The sequence below is a fragment of the Triturus cristatus genome, chromosome 10 (genome assembly GCF_964204655.1).
Source record: "Triturus cristatus chromosome 10, aTriCri1.1, whole genome shotgun sequence".
NCBI classification, from domain to species: domain Eukaryota; kingdom Metazoa; phylum Chordata; class Amphibia; order Caudata; family Salamandridae; genus Triturus; species Triturus cristatus.
In genome coordinates, this window is record NC_140593.1 from 1,135,465,705 (window position 1) to 1,135,492,727 (window position 27,023).

At 45.2% G+C, this 27,023-nt stretch overlaps 1 protein-coding gene across 1 annotated transcript in view; it reads left to right on the forward strand.

Moving 5' to 3' along the window:
• The window catches only part of E4F1 (E4F transcription factor 1), a 422,222-nt gene that overhangs the window by 84,784 nt on the left and 310,415 nt on the right, over positions 1–27,023 (forward strand). Inside the window, exon 4 of the mRNA XM_085629438.1 lies at positions 17,156–17,334. Coding sequence (XP_085485564.1) covers positions 17,156–17,334 — 179 coding nt within the window. The remainder of the gene's footprint in view (positions 1–17,155; positions 17,335–27,023) is intronic.

Below are 27,023 nucleotides of genomic sequence, written 5' to 3' on the forward strand. Positions count from 1 at the left end.
CTCCTCCTGGGTAGCTGCTGCGTCTGTGGTCAGCAGGTCGGTGAAATGGACGTTGCGGGCGGTGGCTGCAGCAAACTGGCTCCTCCACTTCAAGGGAGATGCTGGCTGGTTGGTGAAGTGCTGGCAACCATCAGACTTTTGGAGGCTGCACAGCTGCAGGGCGAGTCGGGTCTTGCAATTGTCGAGTCAAGAGCTGGCAGGCAGGGTCTGGCACCAAATCCACCGCTAGTCCACAATTCTTGCGTTCTTTGGCTCTTCTTTGGCCACCTTCTTCTTTAGTCAGGTGAATCTGAGTTCCTGGTGTCAGGGGGGCACCTAAAACCTACATTTAGGGGAGTTACGTAGCTAATTTCTCACTTGTCCTGGTGCCAAATGGGCATCAGGGCAGGTGTTGGCATCTCCCAGGTCTGAGGGAAGCCGGAGTCTCATCAAAGGAGGGAGGGGCTTTGAAGCCACTAGCCTTGAGATGCTATATAACTAGCCATCCTGCTGGAGGAGGTGTGAACACCTTCCTCCGGAGCAGCCATTGTTTCTGACCTTCGAGCGTGGGCTCTCACCTGCAGGGGGTCAGAAACTGGTCTGTGATGTCAAGATGGATGATACCAGTCAGCCAGCACACTATACAGTAGTAGGTGTTTCAGAGGGGCACCTCTAAGGTGCCCTCTGGGTGCATGTCACAATAAATGTTGTACTGGCAACAGTACAGATTTACCAAGACAAGGTGTTTGATACCAAACACCATAGCTTTCAGTTAAGCCATCATATAGCTGGTAACTCGTAATGACCAGTGCCCAGTCCATTTACTTAAGATGACTTCGCTGTTCACTTGTACCATCTAGCAATTGAACTTGACTGCACAGGGACATATCTGCTCATGCAGATATGCCCTCACATGTAATATAATACACCCTGCCTTAGGGCTACAAGTCCTGCTGTAGGGTTGACTTGTTGTATGCCATGCCAAAGTCACTGCATGGAATATATGTGAGTATGCCATGACATGCAGTCTGCAATGTTAGGTTGCATGCAAGTTGCATGTGAGTCCCTTAGTGTGGATTAATGCATGCTGCTGCCCTTGGGGTTCCTCTTTGGTACCCATGCCCTCTGTACCAGGGGTACCATTTACTAGGGACATATGGGGTAGTGTGTGCCAATTAAACCATTTTATCTTGTTTTAGGGAAAGAGCACTGGCACTGTGGTCTGGTTAGCAAGGACCCAGTGTATATCAGTTGAAAAACATCAGTACCAGTGGCAAAACGTGGGGGTGGCCATGACAAGAAAAAGGGGCAGTTTCTTACAGTCTCTAAGTGGAGGAGTCCTCTTCCATTTGGCTATTAAGCCTCGGTATATGGCTTGTTTCTGCGTTTGTGTGTGAACCTACTGTCCTCAATTTTCAGAAGTTATTTAACTGCCTATCTGGTTTGTTTTCTGAAGCGCTTGGCTACCCGAGGGCTTCCCCACGCTGGTGAGCTCTGTAATATATGCTATGACCATCAGGAACTTAACGGGGGAACAGCCAGGTCTTTAGATTGTTCCTAAAAGAAAATTCATTTGGCAGTGATCTGAGGTAGAGTGGGAGGCTATTCTACAACCTCAATACCAAATGAGCAAATTATCTGCCTCCTCATCTTGCCCTTATGGATCTGGTTGTCCTGAGAAGCTGCAATTTAGAGGATCTTGGATGTCTAGTTGGGTGTACCTGGGTATCAGTTGTCTGAGCTTTAATGGTCCATTTTTGTTTATTGTCCGGTGGGCAATGCAAAGGGATTTAAACTTGATTCTGTCTTCAATTGGCAACCAATGACGCTGTTTAAGTGTTCGTTTTACTGATACGTGGTTTGGGATTGTTAATAAATGCCTGGCTGCCGCATTTCGCACTACATGAAGTCTTTTTGTTACATATTTCGGCGAGCCCACGTAGAGCGAGTTGCTGTAGTCCAGGCGTGAGACTATCAGGGACTGAATGAAATTTTTTCTTAAATGATCTGGGATCAGTTCAGTAAACTTCCTGATCATTTTGGCTTGATAGTTCATTGTGAGCGTATCTTCCAGCCAAATTCGCAGATTTTTTACGACCGGTTTTGATTGCCCATGACACTGGGCCATTGAATCGGGGGGTTTTGTATGGCAGGATTCCCCAGTACCATAAGCTCAGTTTTTTAGGTCGAGCCTGTAACAGCGTTTGCGCTGTTCTGGCAAAGACTTCATGTAAGTTACCTAACAATCGCACACGCTTGTGCGTGTGCTTTTTGTTTTGTCCCACGCTATTGGCTTTTGCGTGCGTCTTTTTAACAAAGACAGCACACAATTGCCCAAAGGCGGGCGCATTGCTCCGCCCATGGCCTATTGGTTGCGGTTTCCCGCACGGGCGCCATGTGTTTTGAATTATCGTGCACAGATGCGTGCGCGATAATTCAAAACACATGTCTCGGTGTGGTGCATGGGCTTGTTTGAGTTGGTGTTTTCCTTGAATCCTGCTCCTCGTGGATAACAAATCGTTGTACGGCTTTCACCAAATGTCCTCCTTGTTGCGCATCACTGCGAAACGAGCAATGTGCATTTCAAGGTTACGCTTCGGCTTCCGTGTAACCAGTTTGTGCTTTTAATACCGAACGGAAAGGGCTGGAAATCCAGTTGACCAGTTACACATGGTTTCTACTGGATTCAAAATCTGCATTTTTTTACATGGTATCCGGGGCTTGTTGTATATTAAAATAGTACTATTCCCCATGCTTAATTTTTATGTGGGTACGAAACAAATGTGGCTGTTTTGGATGAAGAACAACGAGCGGGCACAGGAGTTCAGTTTGACCCTTTTCTTAAACAGTCTAGGCGCCGGCGGAACTCTTAAGTAACCAGCACTCTATCCATTTAACACATGCGCCGAGTTCGTTTGTCTCTGAAACACATTGCAATGTTTGAGCGTGAGACGCCACTACTTTGAGCAAACAAGCATACCGCTGTTTCTTGGCTCTGAGAAGCTCTAGGGAGCGCGCACGCATGTCTGGGGCTAGATAAAGACCTTGTATAGATTAGCTCGTCTTTTAAATGCAACATTCTGCAGTTGATATAGCAGCTGTGAAGTTTGTAACATGAATTCTTGCACCCAATCTTAAACGAGACGTGCTGAGCTGTTCACGCTTATCGGATTCGTGTACTCCCCCTTGTTGTCTTGTGAACGGAAGCGCTGTTTTGCACCCGGAAGTGATACTGCCGGTTCCTTTACTCCTTTAAATGAATTCTGGCTGATTCATTCATGGTCCGGAGAGCAGCACAATTTGAAGAATCCCTAAGAAACAGTCTGTTGTACGCTGGTAAGAGACAATACAACCTTCATATGTTGCTAACTGAGTCGCACGCATTATCACTTCCTGATACTGACAGTTTCACTACTTCTATAACTGTGGTTGCGCTGTACCCCTCGCCGCCCGGTTATGAGACCAATATCTGCCGCCTCTTAGTTTTACAGTTGTCTTTCTGTTAGTTACCGCAGGGCCTGCAGCTAAAACAGGGTTTCCGTGTCCCCCTTTCCTCCTCCTCTATTTCCCACGTGGAAGAATGCATGCTGACTCCTAACCCCCTGCCCCCCCCCCCCCCCTCTTGTGTTGAAATACTTCCATTTCTTTTTGAAAAGCCATATGTAAACTCATGCTTTTAGTTACAATTGGATGTTATACATGCAGAAGGAAGTTATACCCAACGTTAAGTGCTATTTATGCATTGGTGAGTGGCCCAAATGCAATTTATGCACTCGTGAGATAGTCTGTTAGATGTTGGTGAAAAAGTGCATTGGCGCTAGTATAATCTTTAAGATCTGGGATGTCTGGTAATAAATGCACCACGAGAAATGCAATCTATAAACCCTTCCAGAATCTAGCAAGGTGGCACAATAATATCTCACCGTCTCCTCACCAGTAATATAAACTGCTTTTATAACAAAAAGGTCAATTTTATTTCATTTAAACCACAAAAATTGTACATTGAAACTGTGATAAAATAACTGATTATTACAAAAATTGCAGAGGATTACTATTACTCCCTGAGGTTGCTTCATTCACCGTCAGTGTAAATACCATTTAGCAAATTGCAATTTACGTCGTCTTGATCCAAATGCAGTAAGTGGGCTGTGTACTTTGGACTTCATATAACTAGTAGAACAAGCATTGGCATAGCCAATAGGTCTCGCCTTTGGGACCTTATAAATGTTTAGCCATGCAACAGTTGATGTTGTTGCACCAAGGATATCGTGATGGATAACTAAACACTTATAAGGTCCCAAACGCGAGACCTATTGGCTATGCCAATGCTTGTTTCCATTTATCTTCAAGCAACTGTTTGACATTTCCTGAATTAGGGCCATTTGTCAGAGACACAACCGACTGGGTGTCATCAGCATAGGACACCATTGATATGTCAAACTCCTGCAGTATATTGGCGAGCTGTTGCACGTAAATGTTAAATAGTGTGGGGCTAAGAGACGAACCCTGTGGGACACCACATGTGATTGGTCGATGGTCTGAGAAACAGTCCTTCTTGATCACTTGATCAGCTCTGTTCTCTAAGAAAGAGGTAAGCCAGTCCATAGCTCTGCCCTTGATTCCCACTTCCCTTAGTCTGTCTTTTAGAATGGCGTGTTCCAGGGTGTCAAAGGTCACGCTTAGCTCTAGCAGGAGAATAGAGGCTGACCAGCCCTCGTCTAATAGCGCCTTCAGCTCCTCTGTAACCACCAGTAATGCTGCCTCTGTGCTATGGGACTTACGAAAGCCCATCTGAGTGGGGTGAAGGATGTCTTTAGTCTCCAGAAAGCTGGCTAGTGTGTGATTTACGTTTCTCCAAGAGTTTGCCAAGGAACAGCAGAAGGGAGATAGATCGCAGATGATTAAATATTGGAGGGTCGAGATTAGCCGCCTTTTGTAAGGGTCTGATGACGGCGTGCTTCCATGGTTTCTTAACCACCGCTGTCTCTAGTGACAGATTAAGCAATTTCGTTATTGATGGCAATGTGCCATCCAATGCTTTAGCTATGTGGGGATGTTGGGTCAAGAGGGGAACCAGATTTAATAGTTTTGATTAGGTTGAGAACATTCTTTTCCTCCAGCCTAGGTAACTGACCTAGTTTAGGAAATGAGAATAGTTCTTTAGCCTTAGTTCCTTTTATCATAACCAGATTCCTTGCTGCTTGAGAATTGAGATCATATATGTCTGCCGCTTTTTTATTGTTATTTTTTTATGGTTCCTGTCCATACTTTAAAAATGACAGTTACATGTTCTTAATAAAGGGCATGCACTACAGAGATGCTACTAATTTTGCAGACTTGCTTGTACAACCTCAGCAGTTCCATGAAACTTTTCAAGGGGTGTATTCAAACTGCAGGAGCTTATCTCTAAGAATGGGGCTTTGGGAGGGAAAAACCCTCAACTTGCCTTTTTGCTAAAGGTTCTTTGAATCAACATAATTTGACTTTTTTGCATTTGAGTTTAGTTGTGAAAACAGGATTTCGCCAAAGGCATGCCTGGAAAAGATTGTGGCAATTTTTGGCCTGCAAAACCAATTACATTTGCCAATTTCTGCTGATTGTTTATAATTAATTGGAAGAAGAAGAAACCAATGGCAGTTTGGCATAACTCATGGCTGGTAGCATTGTCCTCATAGGATGCTTATTTTGATGTGCTTCCTTCATAATTAGCAAAGCAAAATGAGGTCGCCACTGGTGGAGATTTTTAGGTTTAGTAACTATTCACGGATATTTTAATTAAGCAGAACTGTTTCTGCTGCCATATCCATGGGTGACTGAATCAGAGGTCCATTGTAATAACAATTTTAATAACCGGCAAGAACATTGTAGTGAAGTGTTGTCTCTTGGTTCCACTTTAATATGTTTGATGCCCATATCCATGGAAAAACCTGTTTGTTTGTTGCTTTGGGAAAAGGAAAGAAAAAAAAATGACTGACTTGCTAGCTCACTAGTTTTGGTCATAAAGGAAAGTATTTGAACCTTATTGAGTTATTTTTTTTGTTTTTCATTTTTTATGTTCTACTCGATTGACCTTAGCTTCTGAGCGAATTATAAATATTTATGTTCCAGTCCTAGCCTCATCAAAGCTTGCACCTTTTTAATTAACCATTGAAGATTAATTGTTTTTCGTATTCATTTTGTTGGTGCTTCAGTATTTTTAGGTCTCGGCTAGCGTAGGCTGCGCAGACATGCGCAGTCTCGCTGGCGAAATTTAATGACTTAGAGTAGCTTTCACTAGCGGGGTTTAAGCCCCGCACCTCTTTTCCATTTGCTGGCGTCACCGTTTATGCTAAATGGTGGCCAGCCATTGGAAAAGAGCGACCAGTGGCGTACAATTTTCTCTTTTAGAGCAGTCCCAGTTGGACAGGCTCGGTTGCCTTCCGTGCGTGGTAAAAGCTTTCTTGTCTTTATGGGGCCATGTGTTTCAAACACATGGCCCCATAAAGACAAGAAACCTTTCATGGCAGAAGGAAAGCAGGTCGCATATTTATTTTTGCATCGCGCTTAAAGTGACAACGCGATGCAAAAATAAACAGTGGCTGACTGGCGAGCGCTTTTTTTGCGTGCGTTTTTTCCTTGTTTAGCTATGTTGTATGGCAGCATCAATGAAAGTAAAAAAAAAAAAAATCGCTATGACACGGTAGGCAAGACCTGTTGGCTTATGCTTGCTTTTATCACACCAAACAACATCCAAGACCTCAAAACATAGCTTTTAAATGTTCTGTTATCGGATCCAGCTCCTGTTACAATACTAGTACTACCCACAAACTCCCTTCGGAATCCACCAACGCAGTATTGGGGGCAGGTTAGGTTTGAGGCGATTGCGCCAGGTAAATCAAATTTCTAATTCTATGTTCTTCAAAAAATGTCAGAAATGCCATTGTTTTAGGGCTTGCCTCCCGATCGACAGCCACCCACCCCCGCGTTGAATTGGTTACTCTTATATCCTTCCCTACCCCTCTGCTTATGTAAATGGTTTTGTCTGCACTTGTATGGGCGGACAGACGTCCTTTTAAATTCCTGTACGGAGCTTGCGCAAAATTGTTAACGTAACTAATTGTCGCTTCTGAAAGTAGTTTCGTTCGTCGGATCCGTAGTCTGTGATACTGTCCTGTAGCCATGCCGGTGAATATACACGTCGTCTACTGGTAAGACGGTGCAGTTCTTGGTGGGACTGCAGCTAGACGGTTGTGTGCAACGCGGTGGCTCATTCGAGAGCGAGAGCATTACTTACTCACAGTGGCGCGTGTAGGCAACCAATATCTGCCATTCCAAATCGAGCGCACAAAATTCTGCGTGTGGTGATGTGGCAGTTTAGTAGATAATTTAGGAATATGATTTGCATCTCGGGTTTCCAGAGCTTGTTAGGCTCCTGAGAGACTACCTAATCTAAGCAAGATAATGTTTTGCCTTGTAGTGTTCTACATTTTAATCAGCTGTGGAGGTGTAGTGAAGAAACTAAACCGTTGATCCTCCGTGCGAAGGGGTCTGGGGTCAGTGATCGTGGGGCCGGGTCAAATATGTGATTAGAAAGAACAAAATATTCTGTAACTTTTTGTTAGCCTTTCACCTTAAGATAACTGCATATAAACTACCAGACGCCCCTTAGATGAAAAATAAATGCATGTGAATCTTATCAGTGGGAAATTAATTATTTTACGTTATGTTGGTTAATATGATCACTGCATCTGGAATCAGAAAGCCACAAAAATCAATCCTGGTTGGTGCAGTGGAGTATGACTAGTGTATTTTTAGTGCTACATGGTTCCAGCCTGTGATAGAAAGCACTCTGAATAGGTCAGTCTTTATTTTAAACTTAGATCACATACTGTATAAAATAGGCTGCAACAAAATGCACACAAGTTTTAGGTTTATTATGAAACTGAAAAACAGATTTAAAAATATAGACTTTAGTAACACAATGGGACTGTATTTAGTGCAAACATTTTATATATGTTTCCATTGAAAGTACACCCTATTGTTCAGCATGTGACACCCTTACAAGAACATTAAACAAGCATTGAAAATGCAATAGGTCTCGCCTTTGATTAAGTTAAAACCATTTGCTTTGCTAATGGTATTCTATAGCAAAGCAAATGGCTTTAACTTAATCAAAGGCGAGACCTATTGCATTTTTAATGCTTGTTATATTTTAATAATTTTATTTTTAAACTCTCAATTTCTAGTTGCTCATTGTGCTTGAACTATCTTTTTTTTGGGTGTTTACTGCTGTTTAGAAAAACTCTGCTTCAATACCGCACAGAGCTCGCTTTCTGATTCTGATAATGCTAAAGAAGTTAGACCCATCAGTCTTTGTCCTGATCCTATAGGAACATTGCATCCTGAACTGCCAGGCCTGGTTCTTCCTGTTCTTTGTTTGTTTTTTGGTGATGTTCGACTCTATACTTAGTGATTGATTGCACAATGAGTCATTATTGTATGTTTTCAGAACAGTTCACCATCCTGGTATGAGCTCATGTTGTAAAAACCTTGCCATCATCTGTCTACATTAATGCAAATTTATTTAATGGCATTTACATTTTCATTACAAAAAACAATCAGTGCAATATTTATAACTTTGCTTAAATGCTAGTTAGATTGTTTCAAATCAATCAGATGAATATATTTCTTCTCTTAAAGATCAGTTTAATCAGTCTGCAATGTTAGCCCCACATAAATTGGTGATGATAATCCTCATGATCCTCAACAAAAGCAACCTGAGATTGGTTTCTTTCTTCTCCAGTCTCATCACTGAGGTGCTGCTTATGCTCTATAGTGAACTTGGGACTCGATGTCTGGGCTGATCTATTGCGCATACAGGTTCTCCATGAGAAAAATAAAGTGCTGGGCGAAATGCCAGAACTAACCTCATTCACTCCGTACTTATTCCGATCAAGTGTTATTTTGCTAACCCCGATAGCACAGACTATAATCAACGTAAGGCAAATTAGCCTTGTTCTATTCTTTGGAGGCCTTATTGAGGAGAAAATGGTCATGGAATGGCATGCTAGCAATTCTTTTTTTTTTTTTTTTTTTTTTTTTTTTTTTTTTTTTTTACTACACATTGAACTGGCTGACTTCATGGGCGTTATTTCCTCTTTTCGCAGGAGGGTGTAAAAACAGAAATTGACTCAACCCTAGCTTAAAGCACCACTACATATACCAAAGCAGCTTCTGAGTATTCATCGGAACTCATTCCAGTTCTCCAGGATTTGCAGCCCCAGTAAATAAGCTTTACCAGTGCAAGGAATACACCATCAGAAGGATGTGATACCCGTCTTTGACCTTTAATCCAAGCCAGGAACCTGTGGTGTTTGATATTGAATGGCTATTGTTCTCTTGTGTTGGGAGCATCTTCCTTCCTTCTTGTTGGTGGCTCCTGTCCTTGCTTAGTTGCGCCTTGTCTGAAAGCCGTCTGGCTCTGAAATCGGTGCTGGTTGTGTCAGATCAGGTGCTTATAAAGAGCCATTATTAATCCGTTACTTGGTGTCCTTCCACCTCCATGCCTGGCATGATGCTGAGCAAGGCACGTATGACTGTACCAATTGCATTGATTTTGGTCTGTTCTTCAGACCGCTCAGAAAAGAGTAGCAGCTCTTCTGTGATTCACTTTCTGTCAAAAGGTTTAAAGTAATGTGGTACCCTTTTTAAGTCTGATTCTACTAGCATTGCACCTTTGGACCCTAAATTCATGGTAATGCATCTGTCATCGAGGAATCTGGCAGCATAGTTTACTTAGTGAAATTTAAGCTGAGATTAATGCTTTTCCATTGGCCCTGCCAGACCAGGCATCTGTAAAGTTTGGTGGAGTAAGGAAAGTGGTAGTGTCATGCTGCCTGGCACTTAAAACATTAAACACATTGTGCCTTCTGTCTATTTACTCCCACTTGCTTTAGGAGACTTCTAATATTGATTACCATGGGACATTCTTTAAGTGGTGATTGATTGCTTAAAGCAGAGTATCTGAACTAGCCAGTATTCTGGATGCTACATCTAGATCCATGCATCAACGTAGGAAGGGTTTCCTAGGGGATAATCCTTGGATATGATGTTCACTTACTCTTGGTAGTATCCTGATTAAGTCTGGGAGGACAGACCTGTTGAGATAACATAAGCATGCTCTAAGTACTGCTTTAAAAAAAAGTCAATTCCAACAGTCGATTAAAGGCAAAATAGTGTTCAGCACCGACTTCTTTTTTTTTTTTCTTACTGAAAGTTATTTTAAAAATATTTATTATGGTCAACAAATTGTACTCTTCACTATATTTTGAGAAATCATTCATCAGTTCTTACAAGCGATAGAAGTAAATGTGCTTTGAGATACTAAATAGACGGAGCATGATATAGAATGTTTTGAAGACCGCTTTAAATATTACATAGCTCAAAACATAGGGGCTCCTGTGTCTAAATGAATGTGCCTTATTGTTCATTTGTACCAGCAGTACATGAATCTTTCTCTCGTGATCAGGTTACCAGCTCTCATCAATATATGGTCATGTTTAGAAATTTGCGATGCTGCCTCTTGGAAATCTGCCGTCGGGTTTTGCAAATATAACTATGTTCATTGTGATGCAAAGCAAATACACAAGTACAGCAAGGAGCCCTTAATCTCTTCCATTAATGCCTGATATTAATCTCTGACACGCCTTCCAATGCATAGAGGAATACACTTTGCTATTCGGTGCTGATAATTAGGAATATTATTGAAGATACCATGTTGCAGTAGGAAGAGTCACTTGACTGTAATTTTAGTTAACATTCATATATATCTGAATATTGATAGCAAACATCTGTTATGTAAGAGACGTAGTTATCTTTCAGGGAGCTCTAAACCGAACACAGCAGACTGGGTTGATGCACAGTATTCTAGATGCTGAAGGGTTGGTGTCCTGAACGCTACAGTCTCTGGCAATGTATGAGCTTTTAATTTAAGTACAAATAGACATCACAGGTTTTTCTTTCAAGACGATTTTAAGAGAATAAAAATGTATTTTAGGATCCCCTTGGACCCACAGAAATAAACTAGCAGTTAAGAATGTGATGATTATCTCAACAACCGTGAGCATTAATTACAGGTAAGTAACTGTTCGAGGCATATGAGCTGCAGATTGTACACTTAGCATAGATCGCCATCTGGTGTTGGGCCCGGATGTTTGCAGTTTGTTTTTGTTCTTTGGACAGTCTTTGGAAGTCACGAGTTTGGTGACTCCTCCTTCGGTCCGTACTGCGCATGGGCTTCGGCTCCATCCTCAGATTGTTTTTTTCCGCCATCGGGCTCGGATGTGATACTTCGTGCTCCGGCTTCGAACTTCTACGGTTCCAGCCTCGACGGAAAATCCTCGTTTTCTTCGAGTTTCTTCATCAATCTTCATCTCTCGAAGCGGCACTTTTCTCCATCCCGCACATCGGCACCGGCCTTCGGGCCCGCCTCGACTCCGGTCCCGGCCGATGGAAAGGACTCCGTTCAAAAATTGCCCAAAATGTGGGTCTAAATTTCCCCACACCGACCTCCATCAGGTGTGTAACCTTTGCCTCTCCCCAGAACACGAGGCTAGAGACTGCCCCGCCTGTAAGTCTTTTCGATCAAAAAAGATCATCCGGGATCGAAGAGCTCGACGCACCATGGCGCACTCATCGACCGCGGCTCCACCGGACATCTTCGGAGACGACACCGGAGCTTCGGGGCAACAACACACCGAGCGGGAGGAAGACGTCGTCAGCGCTTCCGAGGCCGACGACTCCGACGTGGAGGACATCACACCGGCGCAGAGGGTCGTGAGTACTCTACCCCCTCCCACCCCCGCGCCCAAAACCAAAGAGACTCTGGTTACACCCTCGCCTGCCGGCCTGGGTAAAACCAAGCACGCAGCGTCTATCACCCCACCTTCGGGCCCGGTGTCGAAGCCTCACAAGTCTCCCGGCAGCTCGGGCTCGAGCCAGCCGACGTCTGGTGCCGATAAACACCGTTCGGCACCGAAGAAAGTAACACCCAGCTCGACTCCGAAGGTGCCGAAGCCTGGCCTCTCGGTGCCGACAAAACAGAAACACAAATCCCTCGGCACCGATGCTCCGGCGCCGAAGACTACCTCGACGCCGAAAAAGCCGGAGGTTCCAAAAAGGCATGGCGCAGAGAAACCACTAAAATCCTCGGCTCCGAAAACATCGGCGCCAGCGGACGATTCGGCGCCACTGGACCTTGTTACACCAGATCCTTCTCAAAAGACCTTATCTAAGGATCCAAAGACTGGGCTATTGATTTTAGCTGTCAAGAAAAGACGTCTTGACAGGCCAGCTCCTCCTCCACCGCCCAAGCGGAAGGACTCTGCCACATCTCCTCTCAGAGTGCCCTCCCCACTACCTCCTCCTCCTCCTCCACCACTACTTCCACCTCCTCCCCCTCCCAGGTCTCCGCCACCCTTGCCTCATCATTCCCCGACCCCGTCCCCAGATCCGGATTACGGGGATCCAGATTATGACCCAGCGGACGCCCCAATGGACCCCACTCCACCGGGGACCCCAGACCCATGGGAAGATTACCACAACCCTGATATACCGGATGTGCCTCAGGACGACCTCTACCCATCCAGGCCATCTCCCCCAGAGGACTCACTAGGGTTTCACCACTTAGTGCAGAGAGCAGCACACTACCATGGGGTGGAAATGCATTGTGAACCAGTGGAAGACGACTTCTTACTGGATACAATCGATATTCAAGATAAGTCCACAGCTATCTTGCCCATGCTTAAAGGTGTCACCAAGCATGCTGCAGAGGTGTTCAAAGACCCTGTTAGGGCCAGGGTCTTAAACCCTAGAATAGAAAAAAAATACAAGGCAGCACCCACAGACACTACATACATTAAAGGCCCTGCTCCCTTAGATTCCCTAGTTGTGTCCACAGCTAGAAAGCGGTCTAACTCCCAGTCCTCAGGCGAGGCCCCACCGCCAGATAAGGAATCCAAACTTCTAGATGCGTCTGGTAAACGCACCGCCTCGCAAGCCGCCAACATCTGGCGCATTGCGAATACACAAGCGCTGCTTGCGCGTTATGACAGAGCACACTACGATGAGCTTGAGGCTCTTATGCAGCACCTCCCGGAAAAACACAAACGTAAAGCTCATGACCTGATACAGGCGGGAAAGCTAATCACTAACACCTCCATTAAGTGTGCCCTCGATGCAGCCGACACTGCTTCTAGAGCCATAAATACTAGTGTCCTGCTTCATCGTCATGCCTGGCTCAGGATCTCAGGGTTCAAGCCGGAAGTCCAGGCATCCATACTAAATCACCCCTTTGACCAACAAAATCTCTTCGGGCCAAAGGTAGACGAAGCATTGGGAAAAATGAAAAAGGACACAGACACAGCAAAGTCTATGGGGGCATTACAATCACAGACCCCTAAACGCTCCTTTCGGCGCTCATCCTTTCGTAGCACAGGCAGAGGCTACTCCACTGATAGCGCCTCTACCTCCTACAAGTCCCCTCCTCAAAATACCTTCTCAAAGGGCTACCAAAGAGGTGGATACAGAGGCAACAACAATAAGGGCAGGGGCAAAACTAACACCACCTGTTCTGCCACCCCACCCGCACAATGACTTCCCTCCGCTCCCCCCAGACCATCCCACTCCGGTCGGGGGCAGACTACAAAACTTTATCCACGCATGGGAATCCATAACATCGGACAAATGGGTGACCCAAATTATTCGGTCAGGGTACTTTCTCGAGCTAACATCTACCCCACCCAATATCCCACCAAGGCACCGTCCAATGTCTCAAGAACATTCCACACTGCTCAAACAGGAGGTGCTCTCCCTCCTCCAAAAACACGCTATAGAGCAGGTCCCCATCAATCAGCAAAATCTAGGGGTCTACTCTCTGTATTTCCTGAAACCAAAGAAAGACTGGACCCTGAGGCCCATTCTGGACCTCCGGCCTCTAAATGCATACATACATTCAGACCATTTTCACATGGTCACCCTACAACAAGTCCTCCCGCTCCTCTCTCAAGGAGACTTTCTCACTACCTTGGATCTGAAAGACGCATACTTTCACATTCCAATACACCCTTCTCACAGGAAGTACCTCAGGTTTGTGGTGGACGGTCAACATTACCAGTTCACAGTTCTCCCCTTCGGGGTCACCACTGCACCACGGGTGTTTACCAAGTGCCTAGCAGTTGTGGCAGCACACCTCAGACGTCAACATATTCACGTCTTCCCTTACTTAGACGACTGGCTCATAAAAGCCGCGTCCTACAACCAATGCGTGCAACATACCAACAGCACCATCCAACTGCTCCACCAGCTAGGCTTCACGGTGAACTACCAAAAGTCCCACCTCCTACCATCTCACACAAAGCAATATCTCGGGGCCACTATAGACACCTCCAAAGGTATTGCTTATCCAAACCCAGCCAGAATCGCAAGCATACAAGCCTTGCGTCAAACGTTCCTTCCTCAACACTCTCTTCCAGCAAGAGTGTTTATGAAGCTCATAGGGATGATGGCATCTTGCATCTTCATAGTGCCCCATGCAAGACTCCACATGCGTCCACTTCAAGAGTGCCTAGCACAACAGTGGAACCAGGCCCAAGGACAGCTGACGGATCTGGTGTTGGTGGACGGCCGCACCCATCACTCTCTGCAGTGGTGGAACACCACAAACCTTTCCAAAGGGCGGCCGTTCCTGGACCCGGTTCCTCAGGTGATTCTAACAGCGGACGCATCGCTCTCCGGCTGGGGAGCGCACCTCTTACACCTCACAATGCAAGGTCTATGGACGCCACAGCAAAAGTCGCTCCACATCAACCATCTGGAGCTCTTGGCGATCTTTCTAGCCCTAAAATCCTTTCAAAAACAGATTTCAGCCAAAGCAGTCCTCATTCGCACAGACAATATGACTGCAATGTATTATATTCAAAAACAGGGGGGACACACTCTCCCCAGCTCTCCCGCTTAGCCCAGAGCATATGGAGATGGGCAATTCCTCAAAACATCTTTCTCCTGGCACAGCACGTTCCAGGCGTACAAAACACCATGGCAGATCTGCTCAGCAGACAAACGCAACAACTACACGAATGGGAACTGCATCCACAAGTTCTTCGCCCATTCTTCCACAAGTGGGGGCATCCTCAGATAGACCTCTTCGCCACCCACGAAAACAAAAAATGCCCAAGCTTCGCCGCCAGATACCCACACCCTTTGTCCAAAGGCAATGCGATATGGATGAACTGGTCAGGCAAATTTGCATACGCCTTTCCACCTCTCCCGCTAATTCCGTTAGTGGTAAGGAAGCTACAACAGCACTCCCTCACACTCATTCTGGTAGCTCCAACATGGGCCAGACAGCCCTGGTACACCACACTGCTACAGCTCTCGATGGTACCACATCAAAAACTGCACCTCTCCCCATGCCTCCTAACTCGGAACCATGGAGAAATCAGGCACCCGGACCCAGCTCAGCTCAACCTTGCGATCTGGCTCCTGAAATCTTAGAATTTGGATACCTTAACCTTCCCCCTGATTGCATGAACATTATCAAGGAAGCCAGACGTCCTACCACTCGAGCATGCTATGCCGCAAAGTGGAAGAGATTTGTTGTTTACTGCCGTAACAATACAATCAACCCTTTGGATGCATCCATACAGCACATCATATGCTATCTACTCCATCTACAAAGGTGTAACCTGGCATATTCGTCCATACGCCTACACCTAGCAGCGACTGCTGCTTACCTACAAAACAGACAGCATTTATCACTGTTCAGAGTGCTGGCTATTAAAGCCTTTATGGAAGGCCTTAAACGAGTAATTCCTCCCAGGGCACCACCTTCCCCTGTATGGAATCTAAATGTAGTTCTTACAAGGCTAATGGGTCCGCCCTTCGAACCAATGCATAAATGCGAGCTACAGTTCCTCACCTGGAAAACAGCTTTCCTCGTAGCTATCACTTCCCTTAGAAGGGTTGGTGAAATACAAGCGTTCACTATACAGGAACCCTTCTTACAAATACATCACAACAAAGTGATACTTCATACAAATCCAAAGTTTCTGCCCAAGGTCATTTCCCCCTTCCATCTCAATCAATCGGTGGAATTACCTGTTTTTTTCTCGCAACCTCAATCGGTTGCAGAAAGGGCTCTACATACACTTGATGTTAAGAGGGCTTTACTGTACTACATACAGAGAACACAACCTTTCAGGAAAACTAAACAATTATTTGTTTCCTTCTCTCCACCACATAAAGGCAACCCCATCTCTAAATCAGGGATAGCTAGGTGGATTGTAAAGTGCATACAAATTTGCTATCAAAAGGCAAAAAGAACATTATCTGTTCCACATAAAGCCCACTCTACTAGAAAGTTAGGGGCTTCTATGGCTTTCCTAGGGAACATACCCTTAGATGACATCTGCAAAGCAGCCACATGGTCAACACCGCACACCTTCACAAAACATTACTGTGTAGACGTGCATTCCAAGCAACAAGCTAGTGTGGGCCAGGCTGTACTAAAGACACTTTTTCAAACTGCTGCAACGGATACCGGTGGTCGCCGCTAAGGTTGGGTACTGCTATATAATCTATGCTAAGTGTACAATCTGCAGCTCATATGCCTCGAACGGAATATGCTACTTACCAGTGTGCATCTGTTCTTGGCATGTAGAGCTGCAGAGTTGTACACACCCACCCGCCTCCCCGGCTACCTGTATCCGTTCCTGTCCATCTTATTTAGATACAACACACATGGTTATTACTACGCTCCATCATTTCCCTGTTGGCGAAAAACAATCTGAGGATGGAGCCGAAGCCCATGCGCAGTACGGACCGAAGGAGGAGTCACCAAACTCGTGACTTCCAAAGAACAAAAACAAACTGCAAACATCCGGGCCCAACACCAGATGGCGATCTATGCTAAGTGTACAACTCTGCAGCTCTACATGCCAAGAACAGATGCACACTGGTAAGTAGCATATTCCTTTTTTTTTTAACCTTTCCTAAGGCGCCTTACGAGAATTACATTCACATGTGCCACATTTGTTCCTGCTTTGCTTGAGTTATTCTCAGGTATCTGTGTGCGGTGTACTGTTGCGATTTTTACTTTTAAACGCTAGATTTTCAAGTGGTTGATGATTTACTTGTTTAGGCTGCCGCACAACCGATGAGGGAATCTCCTCCCAAGAGCATGTTTTTGAAGTCCAGGTGGAAGATTCCAATGATGGAGGGGATGGCGCAGAAGACGAGACGGACATTAAGGCAAAGAAGCGGCTCCTCAATGAGGAGGGCCGATACGTTTGTCAGGTGTGCCACAAAACATTCAAAACGGTAAGAAATAGTTACCGAGATGGTGTCATTTAGAGTTGATCATGATTATTTGTGGCTTGATGAAACAAACATAAATTACAATGAAAAATCAAGTCCATTGGTAGCACAATTAGAAGTACCGCCTTAAGTTCAGTAATGTAAAGGAAAATGAAATTTGCAGTTACGGCATGGAGCGCATTACATCACTCATGCCCCCTCCCATGCTTTGTACACCCTTTTGCCAAATTCACATGAATTAAATAAGAGGGTCTACTAAGAGCAAAACGAGGCAACAGCATAAACTAGAGTGTTCGATGCACACCTTAAGTGGTGGTTTTTTCCCACCCTTTTCTAAACCGTAATTATCTTTTAGCTATTTTTTTCCAGAGAACGTCTGGATGCCTTTAATGATATGCTGCATTAATCAGACATACCCACTCTGCGCTGTGCCTGGACTTTGGCTAAGGACAGTTTAGACCTGCAGCCACATTCATTTACATCTTTCTTTTATTTCATAATTCCTTTTTAAGTACACAAATTTCTTTAAAAATGCAACTTTGGTGCCCATTTCTGGGGGCCAAATGGAATCTGCATGCCTGCTAATTTACTGTATGCTGAGTGAATTATTGGCGCTGGTTCATAAACAAAAGTCATGCATCTGATCATTTCTACACTCATTTGTGTTTTTGCGATTAGAAACAGTCATCGTGCCTTGGTGATATCCACTTTTAATTTTCTTCTGCGTGTTTTTTTTCTTTTTCTTTTTTAAAGCGAGAACCCACCTTAGACTGTAGTGAAGGGCAAATATGTTTGCTGTTTGATGTGCCAGAGCTGAAACAGATGTTAGAGACCAAACTAGAACCAATGAAGGATAGTTGGATAGGAGATTATTGTAAATAAAGACATTCTTGTACAAAATTGTGAAGTAGCTTATGTAGCCTGATGTTTAAGATTACCCAAGACTAAAGGTGATCCATATAAAAGTAGTCAATTGATCGTGTTAATGAGCACTGGCCACAGCTGCATCCACTGCTGATGCTTTATATGCCTATCTGACCTCCAAGGTTCATAATATCAGATTCATGAGATATTCTACTGTTGGTTGGTAGGGACAGCCAAATAGTTGTGTACTGTTAATTGTTTAACTCCCCTCATATCAATTAAATTTATACCTAAGATTTCTGCCAACCAATACCTTTTGTTTTAATTACATATTTAAATGAGTGTCGGTATTGTGTGAAGGGCTTTAAATGATCATTTTGGTTTAGGTGTAACATCTAATAAGGTTTTGGACATGAGGGCATTCTCCTAAGAGCAATTTTAAAAATGTAATTCTTGGATATTAACTTCTCCAGATTCCTTATTTAAACCTCTTCCTGGTACTATGCTGATTCTTGGAAATGTTATTTTTAGCCACAGCCTTTCATGATAGACGAGGCATTTTGCAGCTACAACCAAAACCATGTGTACACTGCCTCATAAAGTGCTATATCACAAAGAGGAAACCTAGGGGCACATTGCTTGTGTTCTAACAGCCTTTATTCCTTAAACAAAATTGAACTAGCCAACGTGTTTGGGTAATTAATTGTTTCATCAAGGTAATATAGTGTTCTATCAAATGGATTGTAAATAAAACAAAAATAAACAAATCACTTACTCGTAGTCCATAATTAGTACTCTTGCAGCTTAAAACAGTTTCCAGTCTGCTTGGATCCTTAACACAGTCTAAAAGATTGTGTACTATATGTAGCACCAACGTAACTGTTTTTAATACTTTGCATTCCCCAGGTACACCTTACTACTTTAGTACACAAATCATCCAGCTCAAATATTGCTATGCACCTATTATAGGAGTTATTGGGGCTGCGATACCTGATAAACATTTGTTTGCAGATGAAATTCATTTTTTAAAAATCTTTTGGCTGCTCAGTGTCTTTGTATTTTCCTTTGCTCCATGTCATGTTTACATTATTTATGTAGCATGTAGCATTATGCAAACTTAATTGAAATCACGTGTATTTATCGTTCCATACATAATCAAATGAATACCTCAAGAAATTGCATCATTACAGTACATCTAACTGAAGGGCATATTCAGGACCAGTGTTATATTAAATGCATCAACACTTGCACAGTGCATCATATCTCGAGTTGTTCTCTCTCCTGCTTTCATTAGTAATAAAGTATCTTAGCTCAGCAGTGTCTTAATATCAGTTTAGTTCTCCTATAATCTTTATGTACTTTTAATTTCTATACGCTGTTAATTAAAAATATATATGTACAAGCCTCAAATGAAAATGTGATAATCTGTACATCAGAATATCGTATTTTGGGTTTCAGCTCCATTCTGATCAAAGGACTGTTCTATTGTGTGATTAATTCACAAGCCTAATAAATATATATGTTATGGCCTCAGAACTGTATAGAACCAATATTTATCTCAAGTCTTAGAGTTTCACTCCATTAATGAAAAAATCAAGTGACTGGCTTGGTGCTGTTCCTGCTTTCAATACCCAGTGCCATTTGCTGATTCAAAATAGCTGCTCTTTTGTAGGCAGGCATTCAAGATGGCCACTGCCTCATATTTGTGGCCTCTCTGGTCTGTATGATCTAAATCAACATGGGAAGTAATTGGGAACTACTTGGTATTTGAAGAATCAGAGCAACTAGTGTGCCAACAGGCAAATTGATTGTGTATAATAAGATGAACTTTGAAATAGGAAAATAATTAAATAGGTGGGTTCTTAAGTGGCAGCACTAGAAATTGCTCTAACAGCTGTTAATTTACAACTTTGTATGCAGGTATAATGCACAAATGAGTCTTGTACAGCCCTCCACCTTTCCCTGTTTGTTTGCATGCCTTAACCAGTTACTTTTTAGGTCTCTTCCACTAGATAGCACAAGCTGTCTGTTTCTGTATTTCAGAAAAGACCTGTTGTCGGCTTTCAGTGGGCTTAGAGCCCTCCCATGCTTACCATTGGTTGGCTTTGTCATTCTTGTTTGCTTGCTTTTTAGGTCTCGGCCTGGTGAAAGCAGTGCGCATGCGCTGCTCTCGTCATATGAGGGCTTCTTGGAATCGATACGATTCCAGAAGTTGTGTCGCGGCTCCGCCTCCATTTTTGATTTGTGCGCATCGTTTTACGTCATAGATTAGGCAAAACACAGTGTAATGCTTGCACCGGAGGCAATCATTACACTGAGGGTTGCCACCCTGCCCTCTTTTGGCTCCGCCCACCAGGATTTGATCTTTTACTTGCGGCTGGAGACAGTGACTCTCAATTAGCCGCTAAGCACTTTTTTTTCCGTATTACTCATTTGCCTTCAACAATGGCTGACGTACTTTTTATTTCTTCGTTTTCGGCTTTGTTTTTTTGCTGGCATTGTGCTTGTAAATATGAACGAGCGAGGCATTTCTTGGCGCGCTGTCGGGACATGAATGAATGAGTGAAATTATATTTATATAGCGCCTAGCTACCCTGAGGCCTCCTAGCGCTTAGCGGAGCGGAGAGGCGAAGCATGAGGGAACTTGAGTTAGGGTGCTGAGAGGAAAAGGTGGGTCTTGAGCAATTTCCGGAATGCCAGCAGGTCAGGTTCTCCCCGAAGAATGGGGGGGGAGGGTGTTCCATAGGTTGGAGGCGTTTAGAGAGAACTAACGTTGCGGGGGTATTGGGGTGGGATAGCGCACGTCTTGAGCACGGTTGCTGAACGTCCCTCCTGGGACACGGCAGAAGCTTGCTTACTGGGGCTTTTACCGCTCCCCTTGAAGGCGAAGCAGCTACGCCGCTTCGCTAACCTGGCATTAATGCTGGCAAAGTGCCTGATAACACAACGGTGGAAATCCCGCACGCCGCCACGTGTTAACACTTGGGGAGAAGAAGTGTTACGTTGGGCGGTGACGGAACGCGAGGCGCTGTATCGTGAGGAGAGTCGGGGGCTGCGTAAGCGGCCTATCTCACTGGAGTGGGCGCATCTGACTGAATCATTCAAGAGTGAGATGGAGGAGGCGGAGGGAGGAGCTACGGTGCCTACCCCCCCGCATCAGTGGTGGTGATCGTTGATAGAGGTGGATCGGTGGGAGTGAGAGGGGGTGCCTGACTCCAGGTGTTGTGCGGTGGGGTGTATGGTGTGATCGGGGCCCCTCTGTCGGGATACATGGATTGGCCTCTGTTCGCCCTCATCCATGTGCTTGGGATGGGGTTGCCCTCTGCCCCGGCTGGCGGTCCCTTCCGTCCCCCCCCCCCCCAAGTGAATGCTTCGAGGCCCCCAGACTGTGACTGTTTACCTTGTGGCATGGGTGGGTATGGAGGGTGGGTTTTGGGTGGGATTGGGGTTTGTGAATAGTTGAGCGGTTCCCGCTCCTCCTGACCACATTCGTTCAAAAGCTGGGTTTGGTGAGCATAATACTGTGACGTACAGACGACCCTCCTAGCGTGATTGGGACGTCATCGTGTTCTATTGTTACAACAGCGCAACTTGACAGGATAATACACAAAACCTGAATTGTATCCTGTGTTTCCGGAAATAATTACCTGTGCAATGTGAGGTGTAATTTGTAATACCTGCATATGAAAATCACAAAGTTTGTTTAAAAAAAAAAAAAAGAAAAAAATAGAGAGAACGAACGTCCACCCCACCTAGATCTTCGGACTTTTAGGGGAGTGGCAAGAAAAGCCGAACTGGAGCGAAAAGTCCTAGAGGGGTGATAGGGGGTGATCAAGGACTGAAGAATAGGAGAACCGGTTTTCCAGATAGCTTTGTGGGCCAGGCACAAAGCCTTAAAATGGATCCTGGCTCGTATGGGCAGCCAGTGGAGGTACCTCAAGGCGGGACATGGCATCCGTAGTGAAACGTGCAAAGCCTACAGCCGCTCTCTGCTCGCTCCCTATAGCCGCTCTCTGCTTGCTCCCTAGCTCTACAGCAATTGGGGATTAATTTGTCAAAACCATGAAATGCCGCCCTTGTTGTCGGAGGTGCCGGCCCTGTCTTTACACCAACGGGATTGGGGCAAAAAAGAAAGAGGAATAGTCGTTGCATTTCATGTCTCTTCCTTCTCTGCCAGGGGGTCTGTCTGCACCCCCCCACCCCCACCCCCACACCCACACCCCTTGGCTCAAAGCTGTTTGAAGAAAGGCAGGGGCATGTCTTGGGCGGGCGGGGGGGTGCCAACATCGCATCTGTATTCTGATCTAAACACGAGAAGATCGTCTCCTCGCCCACTCTTGCTCCAACTGTCTAGAGTTTAAGGACTTGCAACAGCCCTAGGTGCATATTCTGTCAGGAGGCAAGAGTTCTCTGTGAGCCGGAACCTCGTCGATTCAACAAACTCGGGGAATAGGTTTCACACAATACCGCTGTGCACATGTAGCTGCATTTCCTAGCGTTTCAGAGTTAGTACAGTTTGTTTAATTCAACATCAGAGCTTTGTAGGGAGGATTTATTTGTGTATTTTTCATAGTTGTAAAATCCTACATGCTTTCAAGGCTAAGGGTATCCGGTTTGATTTCGTGATTTTTTTTTTTTCTAAACGTTGAATTTGTTTAGCTCCATTTTTGGAAGCCCAGTTGCACATCTTCAAAAGCCAAAGAAAAAGTTATTAACTTGGGTTCTGGGACAGAAGCACACCTCAAATCCAGCCGTGCCGCATTCTTTTGCAGAGCAATGCACGGCTTGCGGAGTATGTCTTCTCTGCTGTGTTTTGTCTTTGTACCGAGGTGTCTGCTCGTGCACAGAGGTAAGGGTAGCTCCCTGCTGCGTAAACCCCCAGGGGGTCACTGAAGTTCAGTATGGATCTTTGCTCACTCCATGTCACCATGGACCCTGTCTCCAGCTCTGAACTTTCCACCTGTAAGTCATCAGGTGTCTGCACGTCAATATTACAACACCCATAATTCGCACGTCAAAACTCACGATTTTGCTAGGGTGTTTTAAGCCCACAAACGTTGTCTTTTTGTTGGTGATTTGTTTGGCTTAAAATTACCCCCAACTGCAGAGTAAGCTAGCAAGGAAATTTAATTGAGACAATTTTAGTTGTCTGATTTTCTATTTGGCTGTTCAAAAATGTTTACATGATCTGCCAACCTCGATAATTTTTGGACCGTGTGAGAGAGGAGGGCCTTGAGGGCATAGGGCTTTCAACCAATCACTGTCCTCCCTCCTCAAAATACACAAGTTTTTTTTCAATAATATCTTTATTCTTATGTTTATTTTTACTATTACTTTCCTCCATTATTGCAGCAGTGCAGAGACATACATTTATTAAAGGAATAACCTAATCCTCCCGCCTCCAAATGCACATGGAGTTGTTAAGAAGAGAAGTGAGAGTTAATAGAACAACTAAGAAAAGAAAGCGAAAAAACACACAAACTAAAACGAAAAAAGGAGAATTGGGTGACGATTTTATCTTTTAATTCGAAGACAGAATTGTAGCTTATGTGATGTCTCCTCTGCGTAGGTAACTTGTCTTCACTTTTTATGGAAATGTCAGCGCCCACTAGCAAGCGGTGCAGTAAAGCTGTTCTGTGACGCTCTGGATGTATCTTGCACCCCCGCTGCACTGTGGACTCTGGAATAAAGAACATTGTTTGCCTCCTACTCTGAACTATTGCTTCCTGCCAAGAAGAATTACATACTGGCTTCCCTAGCTGTACACTTCTGCTACCTTTCAAATGGATTAGTCCAACAAGATGGCAGAGAGGGTCTAAAAGCTCATGCCAAACCATGTGCAGAATGTATCCGGAAGCACCAAATTGTGGGTTGTGTACATATTTGGACTTTTTACAAGACGGGTAACCAACTTCAGCAAGGTGTGATTATTTAGCAACATTAATGAATAAGGGATGACAATCGTACATTGAAAATCCCACAAGCAGTAAAAACAAGCATTAAAAATGCAATAGGTCTCGCCTTTCATTAAGTTAAAGCCATTTGCTTTGCTATAGAATACCATTAGCAAAGCAAATGGCTTTAACTTAATCAAAGGCGAGACCTATTGCATTTTCAATGCTTGCTATTCATCTGCTTGTGTGAGCCTTCCTTCCTTTGTTTGTCTCTCTCCTATAGCAGGGCCTCATTATTTGTGCTTCCACTGCTTACTTTTCAAGCACTACTTTTTTATTTTTGGTTAAGCACTCCATGGGAGTGCATGTGTGTTCCAGCTATCTCGCTCGTATACTTTTACCCCTCCACTGTTACTCTCATCCATGTGTTTCTACCTCACCCCTTCTGTGTTGTTCTAGCCCTGTGTGCTTCTCCGGCTCCATGTTCCTCACTTCAGTCTCTCCTTGTTACACTCTCACCTGTGTTGTTTCCGCTCCTTCCCTTGCTGTGTGATCACACATTTTTTAGGTCTTGCCTGCAACAGCTCAAGCACTCTTGCTTGCTAGAGATTTTGTGTTCTACAATGTAGGAGGAAGTTGGCTCTCTAAATAATGACCAAAATGCAAGTAGTCCAGTCAACCCCCAAAGGAATTGGAGAGGAACAAATGACACCCCAAATGCTCACTTTTGTGGTAGTGTGGGCGAGCAGTTTAGGCTTATCAGCGGGCAGTGCTAAGCATTTGTTGTACTCACAGAGGCAATAAATGAGACACACGCTTGAATAACTCCGAGACCAATTTAGAAAACAAATTGTGATTTTATATACATTTTGATAAGAACTTTATCAGGTAAATGCTTATTTTAAATATGTATTTTCACAGGTAAGTAAGCAGTTCACTTGAAATGAGTCTATACACAGCAATGCTTCCCTATGAGGGAAAAGGCATGTTGCATACAGTTATTTACAGGCGGTTTCTGGGGTCCTCCTTCGGGACTTAGGGTTGTAGGGGTTCAATGTCAAAGTACCACCAGCAGTTACTCATTGCCACATCTGGGGCATCTGTTCACGGAGTTGCTGGTCTGGTTTGTAGCTTTGCATGCTATGCCGGTGGAAAGAAGAGTGGACCACTGTGAGAAAGTGGGTTTCTGTTGCAGTAACACCCCCCCCCTTTTTTTTTTGTTGCCAGACTACTGATGCTCTTTAACTTGATGTCCTCTAGGGCCCTGCCAATCGGGACCCCAGGGCCTGTGTTCTTGCCCCTAAACAAAACCCAATTGCCAACTCTGGCCACAGGTAGGTCCCTAGTAAATGGTACCCCATGTACCCAGGGCACTGTGACCAGAGAAGGCTCCTAAGGGCTGCAGCACCAATTGTGCCACCCTTAGGGACCCTGTACCTTTTCACAAACGCATTGCCTTGCAGGCTGCGTGTCTTGGTGCAGATCAAAAGTGAACAGTCGACAGGGCACACATCCCTGTGTGCCATGCCTACCAACCACTGCTCTGGCCTAGGTCAGTCACCCCTCTAGCTGGGTGAACTATGCCAGTGGTGAGGGCACAGAGGCATGAGCCCTGTTCCCCTACAGTGCCTGAGTCCATTCTCAGACGTAAGTGCAGTGTACCATTAAAGAGTATATGGTGCTGGGAGTTTGTCATTACGAACTCCACCGTACCATGATGGATACACTGAAGTCTGGGAAGTTTGGTATCAAACTTCTCAGCACATTGTACCCACACTAATGCCAGTGTGGGTTTCAATGTAAAACGCATGACAGTGCATTTTAGAAATGCCCCCTGGACTCGATTCACAACCAGTGTCACGACTGAGTGGCGGCTTAGGCTGCCACCCGCCAGACATGTTGCTGGACCCCTGGGTCGAGAGCCATCCGCTCTTGAGGGCCTGCAACAATGCACATCCTGAAACGAGTTGCTAGGTCCCCTCCCCCAGGATGGATAGGGGAAGCTTGAAAGACCTGCTGCCTTTGTGAGCTTCTCCAGACCACTTGCTGTACTCAGCAACTGGTCCCTATTAGTTCTACCCCCCACTTTGGGCGGGAGAACCGGCGGGAAAAACAAGTGAGGAAGAGAGGTGTGCCCACCTATGCCAACTCCACCCCTAAGGTGGGGGGAGGCGAGGTGAAGTACAACCTTGAGTTCCCGCCATCTTGAGGATGGGGGGGACCCAGCCAACCAGGGACAGGCTCCTGCCCCCCTCCCACTGGAGAGTGGCGGAATAGGGGGTGTACCCACCCCTGGGAAGGGACCCATTGGTCCCTGCTCTTTACCTGCCTGTAACACCCCTAAATTTGGTATTTATGGGCACCCTGAACCTTCCTTCCTCAGATCCAGCAACCGCAAGAAAAAGAAGAGATGAAGGACGAGAAGCCGTGCAGAGCTAACACGAGGATGACGCCCACTGACTTGGCCCCAGCCCTACAGGCCTGTCTCCCCCTCGAACTTGCTCCTGCAAAACCCCGGCATGTCCAGCGGACAGCAACCTCAAAAACCCCAGAGGACCTGCCTGCCTTCACTTTCCAAGCTGTTTCTCCTTTGAACACCGGACGTGTTTGAACTGCAGCTTCTGGTGCAAGCTGGCACCCGCGAATCCAGCCTACTCTGCACCCGCCGAACTCTGCCTGAGCGGAAAAATACCACGAAGAGGTCCCCCCAGTGATCCTGACCCGAGATCTGGCGACCCCTGACTTACCTCAAGCCTCCTGACGACGTCTGCAGCCTCAATCCAGAGGACCCCCCCACCGCGACCAGAGTGGGTAAGATAATCCGACGTCCCAAGGCACCCCTGCACCCGACACCCCACGGCCTTGTGTGCCCAACCCAGCGGTGCCTAACCAACCCTCAACATCCCAACTTACCCCTCGAAGTGGTGGTCACTC